Source organism: Lactuca sativa, chromosome 5, assembly GCF_002870075.4.
Source record: "Lactuca sativa cultivar Salinas chromosome 5, Lsat_Salinas_v11, whole genome shotgun sequence".
Lineage (NCBI taxonomy): Eukaryota > Viridiplantae > Streptophyta > Magnoliopsida > Asterales > Asteraceae > Lactuca > Lactuca sativa.
In genome coordinates this window covers 230403797-230424346 of record NC_056627.2, presented here as the reverse complement: position 1 = coordinate 230424346, position 20550 = coordinate 230403797, and the positions used below count along the sequence as shown (strand labels likewise).

The 20550-nt window shown below is 37.5% G+C and overlaps 1 protein-coding gene and 1 non-coding gene across 2 annotated transcripts; one reads left to right on the top strand and one right to left on the bottom strand.

The window, feature by feature from the left end:
* Positions 1-400: 400 nt before the first annotated feature.
* Positions 401-2367, bottom strand: LOC111881849 (36.4 kDa proline-rich protein). The gene is made up of 2 exons (XM_023878238.3): positions 1602-2367; positions 401-641 (listed from the first exon to the last, which is right to left on the bottom strand). Exon 1 carries the CDS (start codon positions 2352-2354, stop codon positions 1623-1625), a length of 732 nt encoding a protein of 243 aa, XP_023734006.1. The 5' UTR covers positions 2355-2367; the 3' UTR covers positions 401-641; positions 1602-1622.
* Positions 2368-8482: 6115 nt separating this feature from the next.
* LOC111881923 (small nucleolar RNA R71) lies at positions 8483-8589 on the top strand. The gene has a single exon (XR_002846996.1). It is a non-coding gene; the product is annotated as a small nucleolar RNA R71 (small nucleolar RNA).
* The last annotated feature ends 11961 nt before the right edge of the window (positions 8590-20550 follow it).

The following is a 20550-nucleotide window of genomic DNA, read 5'->3' as shown; positions in this document are numbered from 1 at the left end:
AAACAACATCTAGCGACGGAATAGCGACAGATTTGTCCATCTCTAAAACCCATTTTTCTAGCAGTAAATTGTTACTTCATTTGATTTGTCTTTATTTTGCTACATATAATTTTCATATAGGATATAAGCAATGATATTTTATAGAAAAGATGCGCCCTGGTCTAATTATTTCCAAGAAGAATATATATATATATATATATATATATATATATATATATATATATATATATATATATATATATATATATATATATATATATATATATATATATATATATAACCGAACATTACTCTTAATTCCACATGGCACATATATCTCAAACAGATATTGAACCTTGACCTAAAAGGGGGAGGACAACGCCTAATACGTCGGACTAGAGGCATTTGGTAAGAAAAGAAATAATAATTAAAAACATTCAGTCCCTTGATTAATTACTGCTTTTAATTCCTTACATCAACACAACAAACCATGCATTAAACAATAACTAATCATCTTTCAAACAAAAAAAATGATCTCCAACTTAAATTAAACATCAATCAAAACAATCGAAAAGTTCCTTAATCACTCCAAACAAAGAGATTTTTGGATAAGTCGACATCCTCAACAATTTCATCAGTGGATTCATCAACGTACCCAACCCCTGCATCAATTTCATGAAGATTTTTTAAAATAAAAATAAAAGTAATAATCACAAATAAGAAAAAACTGTGTATGATAATATAAGAACAAAGTTAGGAATTAAAAAAATAAAAAGTAAAAAAACAAAATATTTTATTAAATAAAGCTACAAGTTAGGATTTACAAAGCGACACTTCAACTTTCAATTTAATGAAACTTTTTCAAACTCCCAAATCCCAATAGGTTAGCTATAAGTCTTTGGTCTATAGTTGATTATCATGTAAAAGATTCAGTGTTCTAGCCAATGGGGCTGTAGATCACCATGCATGTCAATGGCGAGCGATAATTGTATCACCCCATCAATTATTGTTCTACAGGTCTTAAAAGGTGACATTTTCTTTTTATGTTATCTTAGAAAAACTAACATTTTTTTATAAGTTCTATATACAGATTTTTATGCATTAGCTTTAATTACATCATTTTACAATATGTTGATTATGGTTCACAAACTTTCTTCACTATGTCCTTATTGGTGAACAATGTACTGTTTTATTTGTTTGTTTTTTCTTTTTTTTTGAAAGGAGAATACTCAACACAGAGTTAAGCTAGTTAGCGATCAGAGCATATGAGCATAATTTTTCAAACCCACAAACGTTGGAGAACATGATTGTGTTTATCAACTTTTACAATTACGGTTACAATGTTTAAAGTGTGTCTACTTAATATGCAGGAAAAACGATTTTACTTAAACCCATATTAAACCGATGGAACTAAAAGACACCAAAGACCAAGAAAAAGTGAAATGCATAAAAAACAATCTTAGTCACTTACACCGACAAGAGAGAGAGAGAGAGAGAGAGAGAGAGAGAGAGAGAGAGAGAGAGAGAGAGAGAGAGAGAGAGAGAGAGAGAGAGAGAGAGAGAGAGAGAGAGAGAGAGAGAGAGAGAGAGAGGTTAGGGTTTGCATGAGTAAAGAAAGTTACCTAAAATGGGATCTTGAAAACTTAAATAGAACAAGTGTAACCAGGAGGAGGAGTCTTGCCACAAGTAACAAGCAACTGAAGAGCAAGTGGCAGATATATGTTGATATTCAATAACTTAAGCTTTAGTGTTGTACATAAGCATACGGCAGCCTCAAGCTCCACTAGCCCAGCAAGAATTGGGCAACATTTGTTCACCACAGGGTCACCCAACCCGATATGAATCAATCCACCTAAAAGATCCACACAAGCTCCAAGCTTCAGTGCGTCAATGGGGCAGGTGGCCGCTGGCGCAGGAACAAACGGTGGTGGTGGGCATGGAGTTCCTGGCTTCGTAGATGGTGGGTTCACTACTGGTGGGAGGGTAATTGGTGGTTTAACGATGGGTGGAAGGGTGATTGGTGGTGTTACAACTGGTGGAAGGGTTATTGGTGGGGTTACAACTGGTGGTTTGACGATGGGTGGGGTTACAACTGGTGGTCTGACGATCGGTGGGAGGGTGATTGGTGGTCTTACAACTGGTGGCTTGACGACTGGCGGGTGGGTTTTTGGTGGTTTGACAACGGGAGGATGGGTGGTTGGTGGTTTACCGGTAGGTGGTTTGGGGGATTTGGGTGGTTTATTATGGTGGTGAGGGGGTTTATCGCCGCAGGGTACACAATCAAGAGCAATTGGTGCGGCAGAAGAGATGAAAAACATGGAGATTAAGAGAAGAGCAGTGAGCTGCTTAGAAGACTCCATTTTCACTCTATGCATATCGAATGTGATGTGAAGAAGTGGTTATATATAGAGTCAGAGTTGTTTTGCTCTGTCCAGAAAAAGCTAACAAAATATAAATTCCTTAATTATGACTATTCAGTATTTCAAACTTATATGTTTGTTCATTAGTATCACCATTTGATGTTTGTAACATAAATAATGTCTAATTGTCAATAAGATTTATTAACTCTGTGAATTTAAAACGGTATTTTATACGTGTGAGTAATTAACTAACAAATAAATAAGTATTAAACTCTGGGTATTCATTAAAATAAGTGAGAATGACCAAATAGTCATCTTCTTCAAAGTTTTTCCACAAAATCTAAAAATATTGCCAAAAATAGCTATAATTTTCGGAAGCCATCACCTATGAAAATAGTGGTGGCCTGCATTTTTTTTTCTTAAGCCAAAACATCGTCGTTTTAAAAACGTTGACCACAAAATAACTTCCGTTTAGTAAGAAAATCTCACGTGCACTTTGAAGCTATAAACCAAAATTTTCCCTCATTTTCATAAAATGTTTTTGCAAATTTATGCAAATTCTCCGTGAAAGCCATTAATCAATTGTTGAAGCAATGAGGATCTACCCCAATTTACTAATTTATCTGTATCCACGTACTTTATGTTTATATATGGTGAAAATTAAAGTTTGTAACTGACTATTCATCATTTGATGTTGCGGGCTGTTGGGATGATTCTGAATTCGAATTTGATTTTGTTAACTCAACTGGTAGATCTAGGGGTTTATTGTGTATTTGGGATATATCTTTTATAATAGACTAGATGTGAGACCCGTATATTATACGGATTGATTTAAAAAAAATTAAACATTAAACTGTAACATAAAATATTTTTTAATGTATAATTTTAAAATAAGAAATATAAAAATGTATTTATTACAATTTAATATCATATATATGATATTCAATAGTTTACATATATAAGTATATGATTTTATTTATAAAAATTGAAAAACCAAAAATTAACAAGTGGATAATATTTATTTCAAAAATACCACAAAATGACAAGTGTCAAAACTCATAAGAGATTGACATGTGACAAAAAAAACCTTCATTTATTAAGGAGGATTACACTCTATAAAATCAAGGTACCACTTGGCCGTTTGTGGTACATGGAAATGTATTATTGGGCAGTTGATTCTTGTCAACATTTATGTGCGCACAGTAATCACCCACTAATAAGATATTATTGTGGGCTGATGTGCACAAAAGTACCCACTAATTTTAATATTTATAACCTAACAAACTTAAACTAACTATGTACTTATAGGCAATATACCTAGTCAGATTACAGTATAGTTTGGGTAAGTCGGGTGTCGATTATAGAGAACGGTGTTACTAATTAATTTACTTACTATTAAATTAACCTTATTATTAACAAGTTTAAAAGGGGTTTTATCTGATTTTATAAGATCAGACGAACTTAAATCAAATTCGATAAGTAAAAACACACTCTTGTCTAGTTTGAATCCACTTCTTTCTTATGGCTAGCTAATGTTTATGGATCATCTAGTTGGTTTTAATTATATTAGTAATTTAGTTCTAACTTTACCAATAATTAACTAATTCATGTCAAACCATGTATGTTCACACATAATTAAACACAAAACTAATTATGAATGTAAATATGCTATGTAAGATTTGTTATAAAAACGCAATTATAGTCATAATACACGTTCTCTAGCACAACTAAGCTTATTTACTCTAATTACTAACTAAGATTGGTCAATCCTAGCTCTAACAATTCAATGTTCACTAAATCATTAGGTAAACAAGTTCATGCAGTTAATGGTCACTAAGCTACACAGAACATGCAATCAAGCAAGTAGAGAAGCAAACATAAGCATGCTAGGTAATACAAATCAAACACAAGCAATTTTACCAACTAAATAAATCCATAAAAATTGAGTTATTCATAAGTTAGAAGCTTCATCTAGCTAAACAAGAGTAGTTAGATTCAACTACTCATCATAACAACTAACAAACTAACACAAATTGAAGTAATAGAAAACATGTTCTTAATTAACTAAAATATAGACCTAGATTATGGACCTTCACTTCTTTTGGTGTTGAAAGTTTTTTCCCAGAACTCTTCTCTGCTCAAAATCGCCTTCTGGAACTCCTTTCTTCAGCCAAAAGTTGCCTCATTCTTAATGATCAACGATTTATATAATTGCTGATTTTCATAAATTCACGTCGTGAATAATAAGATATTCACGTCGTGAGTTGTAGATAACCGTGCCCGTCAATGATTCCTTCACCCGCGTACATATCTTCTAGAACCAACTATTCACGTCGTGAATTCTTTAAGTCTCACGTCGTGAATAATCTTTTTCCAGATTTTCTTCTCTTTTAATCTTTTAATTCCCAAAGTTTCTTTCTTTAACACTTTTAATCCCTTTTCTTCAAAATGTCTTCTTTTTTTGCTGCAAATAACATTTAAGTTCATAAGTATCATTATTCTAAACAAATTACCAACTTATTAATAAAAATGTACTTAAATATTGCCTAAAAATAAGTATAAATATGGCAATATCAAAATACCCCACACTTAGACTTTGCATGCCCTCAAGCAAATTTAAACTCAACCCTTGATTACTAACATCACATAGAACAATCCGACTCCAGCTCAGCCATTATGCCAAGACCTCAATGCATGCATTTGTGTCTAAAATTTTCCTAAAGTACCTCCCCATACTTTAAATACTCACAATCTTCATAAACACTCGCCCACTTTTTCCGAACAATGCTCATTTTATGCAACCCTCCGAATCCATCCGCAGAAAACCTCCTTCTCCTCAAGGTATTTTTAGTTGAGCAACCTAAGCATACATAATCTAGAATTACAATCTATGATACCACTATGGAGCTCTTTTGGAATTCTTCACTTCCTTATAATTTGATCTTTGATTTCTTTGAATTCACCACCTTATTTGATTTGATTTTTGGTATCTTCAACTTTTCGAATTTCTTTGGAATTTTTGATCTTTTGATCTTCGCTTTAATTGGTCCAAAATTCTTCAAATTTTTCTTGCAATTCTCTCTTTTTTTCTTTACATGTACCTCACTTTTTTTCACTCAAATCCCTACATGCTTCAGCAGAGGCGCTCAACCTCAACCTTTATTGGTTAATGATAATAATTTTCCTAGATACATTTCAGGTTTAGGCTGCTAAACATATTGCATCCTTCAAACCAAGCGGGGTTATGTTTTTGTTCCATGATTTCACAAAAATAAGGGAGGCCACAAATGTACTATAACGTATATTGGCTCAACTAAACATTTGAACTTTTATCGGATCATCCCATATAACACTAGCAACTACAGTTTATTATTACTAGATTCAATTATTAAAAATTTCAATTTTAAATTTGTACTATCAAATTCTATCATTATCTAGCAATTTACTTTTTCTACCCCTACCCCACACTTATTTCATACAATGCCCTCATTGTATGCATAAAATAAATCAGAATTAAAGAAAAGGGAGAAAAAGCAACAAACTCCCCTGGGATAGTAGTGTGAACATCTCCAAAAGTGTGGAAAACGTGCATCTTGAATATGGACTCCAAAAATAGAAACTTGGATCTTGAACTCGCGAAATAAAGAGTATACCGACAAAACATGAAATCGAGCCTTCAATCGTTTTCAAATATGGTGTAAATCTCCAAAAGTAGAACGACCAATGTGGGAAAGCATACGCCACATCGTATGGTGGTAAAAATGAGCCAAAATAATCTTGAATATATTGACAAGAAGAATAGCATCAACCCATAGAAGACTAAAATGTCAAGGCCTTGAACTTGTTAAAAATGTCATATTCACGACGTGAGTTTGAGACAATTCACGACGTGAAATTGAAACTATGTGTGTTCTGAGAACCTCCTTATAACTGACTCACGACGTGAATAATAAAAGTTCACGTCGTGAAAACCGGGCAATCAGAAAAACAATGCCAATTCCTCTTCTAATGTCTTAATGTATTAAGACTCTTCTAAATTCATCAGTTTATGACTCTTTCGCTGACTCTCCACTCTCTTGACTCACCCCACACTTATTTTCAAAATATGGGTCTCGACTCTCGGCTTAAAACACTCCCGGCTAAAGACGTAAGCATTCATAACTCGCTATCCTCTCAAGGCGCTCCTAGCAATTTCTGAGAAACAACCAACAACGAAAAATAAAAGTAACATAATATTCAAAGTAGTTCTTACAATCCCATAAAAAAAACTAAAAACAAACTAAAAACAAATCACACAAAATAAAAATAAATAAAGATCAATCATCCTCCTCCTCGTCAAGTGCTCCATTGGTTCCAGCTCCATCACCTGTCATCTCCTCATCCTCTTTGCTCACCCAAGAAGGTGGACTCTTGTAAGCTATGACTTCAACCAAAAATGGAACAGATGCTCTAGGTTTTGTTCTTTTGTCTTGATGAACCGCCTTGATCTCTTCTTCCATAAGCTTTTCCAGTTCTTCAAGTTCATTATCTTCATTGATTGTGAACACCTCTTCTCGAACATTTTCCTTCGGGAAGCCAGCTTCTATCCCAAAAACTTCTTTTTCATCACCAACCCTCAAGGTGAGCTTAGACTCGCGAATATCAACCAAAGCTCCAGCAGTGTTAAGCAATGGGCGTCCAAGGATAATTGGAACATCGGGATCTTCCTTCATATCCAAAACTACAAAATCTATTGGAAAAACAAATTTTCCAATTTTCACCAAAATATCCTCCACTATGCCCCGGGGTTGTGTTACTAAACGGTTCGCCATGTGAATCGTCATTTTTGTAGCCTTCATCTTCCGAATTTCCAATTTTTGATAAAATGAAAAAGGCATCAAATTAATGCTAGCCCTAGAATCGGCTAAAGCATTAACCTTCAATTTATTACCAAACTCACACGGAAGAGTGAGGCGTCCAGGATCCCCCATCTTCTCTGGTGTCTCTCCCAACACAGCTTTTGAGCTTTGTTCACTTAGAACCACCTTAGACTGCTTCTTTAATTGCTTGCGAGTGTCAATCAAATCTTGCAGTAATTTCTGATGCTCAGGAATTTTGGATAAGGACTCGATAAAGGGAGTATTAATCGGGATCCCCTTCACATGCTTGACAAACTCTATATGCTCTCTCTCTAGTGGACTAAGGGTAGCTTGGGAAGGAAATGGCAAAGGCGGCTGATAAACTGAACCAATTACAAATTTTTCTGTTCATGACGGGCCCACGTCGTGAACATATAAGGTTCACGTCGTGAATTTTGGAACTCAGCAGCTTCATGATTTTCGAGCTTGGTCTTCTTCATCTTTGGATCGGGCTGCTGTGGTTCTTCCTCCAATCCCTCCAGGAACTCAGAGGTGGCTTCTTCTTCGGTGTCTATGGCCATTACATGAGATTGGGTCTTCATTTCGGTATTTTTCGGGGATAACTTCTCATGAACTAGAGTGGCTAGTTGACCAACTTGAACTTCAAGGTTATGGATGGAGGCTTGCTAATTCTTAATTAAAGTTTGCTATTCCATAATAGCAGAATCAGTGGCATCGTGTCGCTTTTCCGAAGCTTCCATAAACTTCATCAACATAGTATCTAGATCGGGTTTCTTCTCGGCTGGTGGCTGCTCTTTTTGATAGAAGCCTCGCCCTGTTTGCCTATACTTATCTTCTTTTTGCTTCTTATACTCTTCATATGGCAGCCACTCCTTCTTTGGTTTCCTCCAGTCCTCATCAAGCTTATCCCCACTCGAGTAGCACACTTGAGATTTTCTGTTCCCAAACTCGTCTAAATCGCAGTCCTTGGTCAAGTGTGGACCACTACATCTCTCGCAACCCACTCTTATGGCATGAATTTACTGGTCCATTTATGTTATCCTTCGATCCAAATTATTCAGCATGGCCATTACAGCTGCTATTTCTTCAGTTTGGGTCCCTCCACCGCCTTTGATTCCATCTTGCCTTGGGTTGTGGTATTCGCGAGAGTGCTTCGCGAATTCTTCAATCAGCTCCTTGACCTCCCTTGGATTTATCTTTTTCAACGGTCCTTGAGAGTCAAGGAGTTGTCTCGTCATAACGTTGACCCCATCATAGAAGATTGACATCTCTTGTTACACATTTAGATCATGCTGAGGGCAATTTCTGAGCAAGCCCGTGTACCGCTCCCATGCTTCCTATAATGACTCCCTCGGCTGTTGCTTAAAGTTGGCTATTGCCTTCTTGAGTTTGGCTATCTTGGATGGCGGGCAAAACTGGTCCAGGAATTGCTCATGCATTTGAGCCCAAGTGGTAATTGTACCCGGTGGAAGTGCTTTTAACCACTCCTTAGCAGCTCCTTTGAAAGTGATGGGTAGCATCCTAAGCAAGACTGTGTTTCTGTTGACATTTGGGACATTGAAGTAATCCGCAATGTCGTTGACTTCATCTAGATGCTTAAAAGCATCCTCATGATTTTTCCCAAAAAATGGGATATCCTTCAGTGCAGTCAATATGTGCCCCTTCAACTCGAATGTGGCAGTGGTAGGTATTGCGGGTTGGACTAAACCGGGACCCACATCTTCTAGGATCCGCTTCTTGTAAGCTCCCATGGACATCTCTTCAATTGCTGCCATCTCGTTCCTTGGCTCGTTCTCGGGTTCGCTCGTATGTTCTTCAAATTCTGGCTTGGTATCGTATTCGGACTTGGTTTGGACGGGTGTTTGATCCAAGTGCTCATAATTGCTCTTGTGCCTCACGGATGAACTCGACTCTCCTGTCTTCTTTCCCGACTTCCTTGAAAAAGCTGACTTGAATTCTTGTAAGGGCGTCTTTGTCTTGTGAATTGTAGACTCGGGATCTTCAAGTGGTGGCACCAAGGGTGTGTTTGAGCATCTGGTCATGAACTCCTGCAACTTGCTAAACTAAAAACGTAAAACTGAACTAAAATAAGAAAATACTAAAAACTGAGAATCGCAGCTTTCACGTCGTGAGTTTATAAACTCACGTCGTGAATTCTGTGATTGAAACAGAAAACAAAATTTTTGTTATATGCTAACTAGCTAAGCTAAAAACAAATAAACAACTAATTAACTTTTTGCAGATTTGATTCCACAAAAAGGGGTTGATTAATCTAATGCAAATAAACTAATAAACTAAGCCGTTCCCCGGCAACGGCGCTAAAAACTTGATGTGCACAAAAGTACCCACTAATTTTAATATTTATAACCTAACAAACTTAAACTAACTATGCACTTATAGGCACTGTACCTAGTCAGATTACAGTATAGTTTGGGTAAGTCGGGTGTCGATCACAGGGAACGGTGTTACTAATTAATTTACTTACTATTAAATTAACCTTATTATTAACAAGTTTAAAAGGGGTTTTATATGATTTTACAAGATCAGACGAACTTAAATCAAATTCGATAAGTAAAAACACACTCTTGTCTAGTTTGAATCCACTTCTTTCTTATGGCTAGCTAATGTTTATGGATCATCTAGTTGGTTTTAATTATATTAGTAATTTAGTTCTAACTTTACCAATAATTAACTAATTCATGTCAAACCATGTATGTTCACACATAATTAAACACATAACTAATTATGAATGTAAATATGCTATGTAAGATTTGTTATAAAAACGCAATTATAGTCATAATACACGTTCTCTAGCACAGTTAAGCTTATTTACTCTAATTACTAACTAAGATTGGTCAATCCTAGCTCTAACAATTCAATGTTCACTAAATCATTAGGTAAACAAGTTAATGCAGTTAATGGCCACTAAGCTACACAGAACATGCAATCAAGCAATTAAAGAAGCAAACATAAGCATGCTAGGTAATACAAATCAAACACAAGCAATTTTACCAACTAAATAAATCCATATAAATTGAGCTATTCATAAGTTAGAAGCTTCATCTAGCTAAACAAGAGTAGCTAGATTCAGCTGCTCATCATAGCAACTAACAAACTAACACAAATTGAAGTAATAGAAAACATGTTCTTAATTAACTAAAATATAGACCTAGATTATGGACCTTCACTTCTTTTGGTGTTGAAAGCTTTTTCCCAGAACTCTTCTCTGCTTAAAATCGCCTTCTGGAACTCCTTTCTTCAGCCAAAAGTTGCCTCATTCGTAATGATCAAGGATTTATATAGTTGCTGATTTTCGTAAACTCGCGTTGTGAATAATAAGATATTCACGTCGTGAGTTGTAGATAACCGTATCCGTCAAGGATTCCTTCACCCGCGTACATATCTTCTAGAACCAACTATTCACGTCGTGAATTCTTTAAGTCTCACGTCGTGAATAATCTTTTTCCAGATTTTCTTCTCTTTTAATCTTTTAATTCCCAAAGTTTCTTTCTTTAACACTTTTAGTCCCTTTTCTTCAAAATGTCTTCTTTTTTTGCTGCAAATAACATTTAAGCTCATAAGTACCATTATTCTAAACAAATTACCAACTTATTAATAAAAATGTACTTAAATATTTCCTAAAAATAAGTATAAATATGGCAATATCATGGGCATAATCAAGTTTGTCAAGATCGGGATCCTATGTAGGATTGTTTTTAGATGGGGTTGGCTAAAAGGACACTCCATATTGCAATATGGACACCCTAAATAATTTTTTAAATATTTTTATTAGCTGAAATTGCATTGTTTTTCGTAAAAGTTGATTATAAACATTTAATTATTGGTTGACTTTTTAAAAAGTGGTTAATGGGGTATGCAAATGGTGTCTTATTAGCAACACCCTTTTGGATTTGCAAGATCGAGATCGTAAGATCGGGATCGTGATCCTAAAATCCCACAAAATAAAACATAATTTTAATTTATAATTTTTAAACATGAAAAATATTTCAAACATTTAATTTTTCGTTCAAAAGTTATAAACTTCAAAATATTAGTCATAAGTCACAACAAAAAATTTTAAATGGTAAATTGGTAAAGGTAAAAGACATAAAATGGTAAAAATAATTTTCATTTCAAAAATCAAATGAAGGTAGGATCGGATCGTATCTCGATCCTACGATCCTGCGATCCTACCCCAAATACGATTCTTTTACGATCCTGATCGTTTTTATACCTAGGATCGTAGGATCGTACGAACCTATGATCAAGATTGCGATTTTGACAACCATGGGCAAAATTACTTGAACTTAAAAGATCTATACAAGGTGTTTAGATTTTCTTTGGTGGTTTTAACACTCTGAGATCTGAGATGGCCTTCGGAAAGATTGAAATCTCATTTTCGTCAATATAGTGTCAATTGCTTTAATCACTTGATTCATGAAGTGGGATGGAAGGAATATAGTATGGGAGTTAGGTGATTCACGTATATGGCAGACGAGGGTTTGAAATTAAGTTAGATAGATTTTTGGTATGCTCCAACTTTATTTTGGCACAACCATACTTCTCGATCGCAGCACTCCCTCGTGACCATTTAGATCACTCACCAATTATACTATTTAGATCACTGAACAATTATACTTTGGTCTTCTAAAGTTGATTATGGTCCACTCCCATTCTGTTTCTATAATTCATGGATTCTAAGAGATGGATTTGAACGATCTTTAAACATGTTTGGACCTCCTTTTTTGGTTACAGCCCTCCGGATTTGTACATGGACGCAAAACTTAAGTTTCTTAAGAATATTCTAAAGAATTGGAGAGATACAAAATTTAAAAAAAAAATAAAAAAAGGAGAAATCCAAACCAGTCATCTTAAAGAATGAAGTTAGTAAATTAGAATTATTGGTTGAATCACGACAACTATTTGATTTGGAGATATGTAACAGAAAAACTTCTAAACAAAGAATCTTAGAGGTTGAGCACAATTGGACCTGAAACAAAAAGCACACGTTAAATGGATTATTGATGGCGAGGAGAACCATGGTTCTTTCACGGAGTCATGAAAAATAACAACTACGGGAATGAAATTCACGGGTTGATGATTCATGGTCTTTGGACCACTGATCCTGATAAGGTTAAAGGTGAAATTCACCAATATTTTAGCTCTAATTTCCACGAAAAATGGCATGTTCGCCCAAAATTTATTAACCGGTCTTTTATGACAATATCGGATGATGATAGATGTTATATTGAGACTGAATTTAGTGTGGATGAAATAAAAAAAAAAAGCAATCTTTGATTGTGGTAGCGAAAAAGAACGTTGTGCGGATGGTTTTACATTCAAACTACTCAAGAATCAGTGGGGAGAAATGCAAAGTGATATCATGAGGTTTGTTAAATACTTTGAAGCAAACAGAAATATATCAAAAGAATGCTATTCGTCTTTTATAACCCTTATCCCAAAGGTCAAAGATCCCCTCAATCTTGGAGATTATAGACCTATCAGTCTCATCGGATGTGTATATAAGATCATTTCCAAATCTCTAACTTCTATACTAAACAATGTGATTGGGAAAGTAATAGATGGGGTACAATAAGCATATGTAGAAGAAAGGAAGATTATTGATGGTACCTTAATAATAAATGAGAAATGTTCTTGGACTAAAAAAAAAGAAAAAAAGAATATGTTTTTATTCAAAGTTGACTTTGAAAAGGCATTTGACTCGATCAATTAGGGATTTATGGACTCAATCATGTCGCAAATGGGCATTGGATATAAATGGAGATCATGGATTTGGGGATGTCTCACTTTCAGTCGGGCTTCAATTCTATTCAATGGCTCACCTACACCTGAATTTCTGATTACAAAGGGTGTCCGTCAAGGTGATCCACTATCACCTTTTCTTTTTATAATTTCTATGGAAGGTTTAAATGTTGCTATGAAACATGTAGCAAATTGTTTTCCATGTCATCAAGATTCCAAATAATAGCCCAACAATCTCTCATCTATTTTATATGGATGATGTCATCTTTGTTGGTGAGTGGTCTCCAAAAAATATCAACAACATTGCTCGTATCCTTAGGTGCTTCCAAGTTTCATCCCGACTTCAAGTCAACTTTTACAAATCTACAGGCTTTGGTATTTGTGTAAATGATGGAGAAACAAACACATGGGCAATATCTCTTAGGTGTGTAGTAGATTATCTCCCCTTCAATTACTTAGGAGTATGAATGGGAGCTAATACGGGCTTAAAGAAACATTGGAAGCCAATTTTGGACCATTTTCAATCCAAGTTATCCTCTTGGAAAGCCAAGTCCCTCTCCTTTGATGGCCGAATGACTTTATTGAAGGATGTTCTTGGTAGTCTTCCGACATACTACTTCTTCTTATTCAGAGCTCCATCTTGTATTATTAAAGACCTTGAGTAGTTGAGACACACATTTTTATGGGGCAGATATGAAAATACAAGGAAAATCAATTGCGTGTCTTGGGATAAGGTGTGTTGGAGCATGGAAATGCTCTACAAATTATGAGTGATAGTTAGGTTATTTTATTACCCTTTATTCTTTGTAAGATTCGCTTGTTATCTCTATAAATAGAGAAGGAATGGTCATTTGTTAAGTGTGTACCTAAAATGTTGTCTTTTGTTTTAGTTAGAGAGAAACTCTTGGTTGGGATCTCTCCCACCGAAGTGTTCTTCATTTGCATATTGTAACCTCTCTTTCTATTAATATCATCGTATTACTCATTTATCGTGTTCTTCATATTTTTGTTATTGTTGAATCACCAGATCATATTATTCCGCACCTAGTCGATCGTCCAAATGGGCTCCTACAATTGGTATCAAAGCGATACCTTGAAGATCTAAGAGAATATTTCAAGGGAACGACTCCCGATCGACTACTTTCATCTTGTGTTTTTCGATTTTCTACCAAGAATTTCTTGGTTCGCAACCGGAAATTTTTATGATGAGTTTTCGATTTTTTGAAGTGTTGATTCAAAGCTTTTTTAAGATATCAAGAATAAATGTTTCTGTTGTTTGTTACAATTTTCTGCTGAAAATCCGAGTTTACAAAGATTTTATATTGCTGTTGAAGAAAAAGAAGAAGAAATATGATATTCTTTTGTCTAAAACTCTTGAAGACTTTACTCCAGACATTTTTTTTGCTTTGGAACGAAGACAAAATATCATGGGTATTTGGAGAAGACTTGATTTTTGGAGAAGGTGTCTACAAACCTTTTGAAGATCATACTGCATATTAAAGTCCATTGGAGGTATGCTTCTTTTGCTATATTTAAAGATTAATAATATGCATGTCCTTTACTCCACCATAAAGTCTTCCCATGCTTTCCAGACAATTCCCATGTGACAATCAATCTACACCCATACTTTTACTTTAAACCCATAACTTATCCTTACTTTTTTCCTCTCTCTGTCTCATACTTTCTTTCACGTTTTCCTCTTCCCAAACCCCACCTTATCCCCACATGCTTTAGAAATCATTTCCGTGAATTAGCAAGAAGTTATAACCCTTTCGATATCAAATTTCATGAAAAAAAGATATTTTTCGTCGTCAACCCTCTCATCCTCGGAGCTCAGTATCAAGGACCAAGATTAGATCGCAGACAAGACCTTACTGTTGAGTTATAGTCCATACCAGACTACTGACTGCTAGCCTCGCATAAGAATTTATGGTCCCTCGCAGACCGGAGACTTCATACCGGAGACCTGCTACTCTGTGTTCTGTTAAGTTTCCTCGCTATGCATGCCAAATACCCACCTCCTCGCAACTCCCTCCGTCCGACTTTGCACACCGTAGACCCCATCCGCCTATTCGCAAATCCTTTTTTTCCTCAGCCCACCTACTCCTCGCTACTTTTCTCCTTATCAACGCAAACTTAACAACTTACCCCTCTTCACACGCCCTCACTGCAAACCTTGCCCCTCTCACCGGAGACCTCACGTTCACGGTACCCTCCACAATCCTCGTTATCCATCAACACTTCTCACTGTAGCTCTCCTTCCTTCCTCTCTTCTTCTTAACACCTCGTCTTATCCTCCTTTTTACCACTACAGGCCAATTTTTTTCAACCAGATTTTTTTCTCTCACTTTATTTTTATTATTGCCAAATTTTTTCTCATTATTTTTTTATTTTTTTACTCCAATTATTTTTTATTTAACATCAATTTTTTTTCTTTCACCAATTATTATTTTTTCTCACCAATTTTCTTTTTAAAAAACCAAATATTTTTTTCACTAATTTTTACCACCTCAACCAATGATCTAAAGCACTTCTGTGAAGAAAGGTTTTTAGAAGACTCGATTTATTGTCTTCACGAAAGAGTTTATTATTGGATATTTTTAACATCCCTCTCTGGCACGAATCACAATATTGTCCGCTTTAGGCTCCCACCATGAAAACTTCCCAGGGGGTCACCCATCCCTAGATTGCTCTCGCCTGGGCACGCTTAACTGTAGAGTTGTTATGGGATCTGTTGCCTTCACGGCTTTAAAACACGTTGTCACAAAGAAGGTATCTACACCCCTTATAAGTAAAACTTTTGTTCTCCTTCCATGCCGATGTGGGATCAGGTGAAACCCACCTTCACCCCCTATTGTAGGGTTCGACGTCCCTGTCTAACACATCAACCCATGCCCCGCCTCTGATATCAACTTGCAACATCCCAAAAATTAGAATGTAAAATTTTCATTTTAATATAATCAAAACACTCATTTATCCTTTTTCAAACATTTAAAAGTATTTCAGAATAAAACAATTATCAGAGTAAAATCTCAAAATCACGAGTTGCGGAAAACACGGGTGTATGTGTTGTGATCAAGCCAGACCCTTCCCTTTCGAACTGGAAGTACTTGAAATCATAAACCATAATTGTAAGCACAACGCTTAGTGAGTTCCCCAAATACCACATACTATGCATAACATACGAGCCATACATATCAAGCATACAATAAGAGGTGTTATGTGCCAACCATACTCTTGCAATTATGCCATGAGTCGTGTCATGGTCTTTCCTTGCCAAGCCGGGGACCAAAACCCATGGTCTTACAGACAAGTGCCAGGAGCGACCTCCTGTTCTTCTATGCAAGCATCATAAAGACAACTAGCATACAATCTACCATTACTTATCTAATTAACTGCCAGAGTCCAGACTCTAGTCATGCATACAGATTGCTAGGAGTCACCTCCTGGTCTTTCATACAAATGCCAAGGGTCGACCCCTGGTCTTCCTACACTACATAAACCAAATAGGCCGATATTGGTGTCTTCGACCCATAGTACAGTGACGAGACTCAGACAGCTGAACCCACGAATATATTTCTGACTGTAGATCCGCTAGAATCCATGCGCTATCAAACATGAAAACATTCAATTACATTTGGGTTCCAAACCCAAAACCAACAATCGATATATAGGGTAAAAATACCATTTTATCCTTTACCTAGTTTGGTCGAAGACTAAGACCCAAACTTACAATCAAAAGGCCCTCAAACCAAATAATCATCCAAGGCCCACTTATGGTCCAATTTTCCAAATTGGGCCCAAACCCAAATATTAAACATGAAAACATTCAATTAATATGGGCCTTACCCTAAATCCCATTAACTTTTCCCTAATCCAAAACACTTATTCTTAGATGGCCCAAGAATGCCCCAAGCAACCAAGCCCAAAAGATAGCCCAAACCCAAAATGACACCACAAGGCCTAATAAGGCCCAAACATCCAAATTGGACCCAAACCCATCATGGTCCTAACCCGAGAAGGCCCAATATCCAAAAGGGCTCAAAATAACCAATGGTCAACCTTGATTAAACTTCTGGTCAATGGTCTATGGAAAACAAGTTAACAAAATAAGAAAAGTCCAAGGTCGAGTATGTCATGCGTACTCAGCTAGTATGCCCAACGTACACCCTTTGGGGCTAGTACGTGCGACATACCAGATGGATACCCCCAACATACTTTGCTGAACCATAATATTATCCATTAACCACTTAACCACTTAATCCTTTGCTTCAAACTCTAAAATATGACTCTTATGGATGAATTAACACCTAAAGTTGGCAACTTTACTTGCAAACTCTCAAATATGACTCTTATGGATGAATTAACACCTAAAGTTGGCAACTTTACTTGCATGCATGGCTTAATGGGGCTCTAGAGCTCAAAAGAGATTAATGAAGGGTCTTAACACGTGAATGAATCCAAATAAACCATAAAGATCACATTTTTATACCTTTGGGACACCTAAAACGTCTAAATCTACAAGATCAAGCCTTTGAAACAACCTTAGCTCACAAGGACCAACCATAAGAGGCTAAAATGACCATAATCAAACCCAAAAGAAGATCTAACTGAAGAGATGACAAGATCAAAGCTTTTTACCTTCAATAGATTGCAAAAGATGGAAAACTTATGGATCTACAAGCTCCCTTCCAGATGGTGATTCTTCAATAAGCTCCAAGCTCTTCAAAGTACACAAAAATACTCCAAGATCCTTCATAATGGCTTAAAAGCTCCAAGATAAAGGCTAAGGGTCGACTTCTAGGGTTTAGGAGGCTTAGAGGAAGATAAAAGACGAGGCTCATGAAAGAAATGGGGTTTAAATAGGGTCAAGGACCAAAAATTAGGGTTTCATGGCTGAAGGGAGTACGCCCTGCGTATCCCTTGGTACGCTCGGTGTACTCAAAGACCACCCGCAACCATCTTACTCGGTATGCCCCACATAAACATCTAGTACACCTCACATACTAGATGGCCCTCCAAAACTCTCAAATTCATTCGGCCCTTACTCGTTTGTCCTAAATATGTTTCCAACGAACTTTATATCTATAGAAAGGTGACGAGAAGCCCTACGCTTCTAACAACTCACCCTTTCCTTAAAACTTCCCGAACAAGAACCCTAAATTCATAAAGGCCCAAACCAACAAGTGAACGCTCTTCGCCAACCGGTCCATAATCACCCAAATCGCATTAACACCTCGCGCGGTCCTAGGAAATTTGGTGATAAAATCCATGGAAATCTATTCCCACTTACACTGGGGAACCTCTAGTGGCTGCAACTTTCCATGAGCATGCTGGTGCTCGGCCTTAACCCGGCGACAGGTCAAGCACCTCTCGACTACCCAAGCTACGTCCCTCTTCATACAGAGCCACCAATAATCTCTCTGCAGGTCCAAGTACATCTTAGTGGCTCCTGGATGGATCGAGAATCTCGATCTATGCGCCTCCTTCATCAGAATACGGCGAGCTCCGCCAGTATAGGGCACCCAAATCCGCCATCGGAAAGTCATAAGCCCTCAAATATCCGTCATAAAATAAGACACCTGCCCGATCACCCACTCCCTCTAGCGATTCTCTGGTCTCACAGCCTCCACCTGGGCCTCTCGAATGGTATCTAAGACTAGAGTCATCACCGTCATCCTCATACACACATCTCGGATCGGAGCACTCTCGGCTCTATGGCTCAGGGCGTTGGCTACCACATTAGCCTTGCCCGGAAGATACAGGATCTCACAGTCATAGTCTTTCACCACATCCAACCATCTCCTCTGTCTCATGTTTAGATTAGGTTGATCCATGAGATACTTCAGGCTTTTATGGTCTGTTTATATGGTACACCGAACCCCGTAAAAATAGTGGCGCCAGATCTTGAGGGCGAACACCACCGCCTCCAGCTCCAGATCGTGGGTGGGATATCTCGTCTCATGAGGCTTCAACTGCCTCGATGCATATGCTATCACGTGACTTCTTTGCATCAACACTGCACCCATCCCCGAAATAGACGCATCACAATAGACCACAAAGTCCTCCATTCCCTCCGGAAGGGCTAACACCGGAGCTTCGCACAATCGCTGGCGAAGAGTCTCGAATGACGTCTGCTGCTCAAGCCCCCAAACAAAAGTAACACCCTTCCGGGTCAATCTGGTGAGAGGAACCGCAATCTTGGAGAAATCCCTGATAAATCTCCGATAGTAGCCAGCCAATCCCAAAAAAACGTCTGATCTCGGATGGGGATCTCGGCACCTCCCACCGCATAACCGCCTCAATCTTGGTCGGATCGACTAATATCCCATTCTTATTAATATCCCAGGAACTGGAGCTCTCGTAACCAAAAATCACACTTGGAGAATTCGGTATACAGACTCTCCGACCTCAAAACCCCAAGAACCTCTCACAGATGCTCCTCATGTTGCTCTCAGGATCTCGAATATACTAAGATATCGTCGATGAAAACGAACACTGATCGGTCTAACATAGGCCTGGACACCCGGTTCATGAGATCCATGAATGTCGCCAGCGTGTTGGTGAGCTCGAAAGGCATCACCACGAAGTCGTAATGCCCATAACAAGTTCTAAAGGTCGTCTTCTGAATATCCTCCTCACACACCCTCATATAGTGATATCTCGATCTTAAATCAATCTTAGAAAACCAAGATGCCCCCTGTAGCTGATCGAATAAATTGTCGATCATCGGAAGTGGATAACGGTTCTAGACCGTCAACTTGTTCAACTCCCGGTAATCAATGCACATTCGGTGTGAACCATAATTTTTCTTGACAAAAAGGGTCAGCACTCCCCACGGCAAGCTACTAGATCAAATAAATCCCTTCCCCAACAGCTCCTGAATTTGTGAGGATAACTCATGCATCTCTGGTGGTGCAAGGCGATAAGGTGCCTTGGCAATAGGCGCTGCTCCCGTAACCAAATCAATCTGAAACTCCACTTTCCTCTCGAGTGGCACACCCAATAACTCGTCAGGAAAAACATCAGAAAAATCGCACATTATTGGAACCTCGGAGATAGAACTCAGCCTCTCTGTCACAATCTGCATGTCCAACACATATGCTAGAAAACCTATACAACCCTGCTGCGAACTCTGCCTCGCCTTGGCAGCAGAGCAGAAAGCTGACCCAAATCTGGTACCCTTGCCATACAATGTAAGAACTCCCCCACTAGGGTCTTGTATAGTCACCAACTAACGCTCACAGTCGATCACTGCTCTAAAGCGACTCAACCAATCCATGCCCACGATGAAACATACATCCCCCATCGCAATTGGTACCAGATCAATCAGAAACTCGACACCAAAGATCTCTAGCACACATCCGCAGGACACATCAGTAATGAAAACCGCATGCTCATCCACTATAGAAACCCCCAGGGGTCGACTCAACGTCTCGCGTCGGACACAGATGTGACAACTAAAAACTATGGACACAAAGGATCGACTCTCACCCAAGTCAAATAACCCCAAAACAAGTATAGAACTCACAAGAAATGTACCTAAATATAGCACAAAATAAGCACAATAAATCTCAAAATAAATAAAT

Excerpts from the sequence above, each read along its gene's own strand:
- LOC111881849 (XM_023878238.3), bottom strand. The coding sequence starts at position 2,354 with ATGCATAGAGTGAAAATGGAGTCTTCTAAGCAGCTCACTGCTCTTCTC.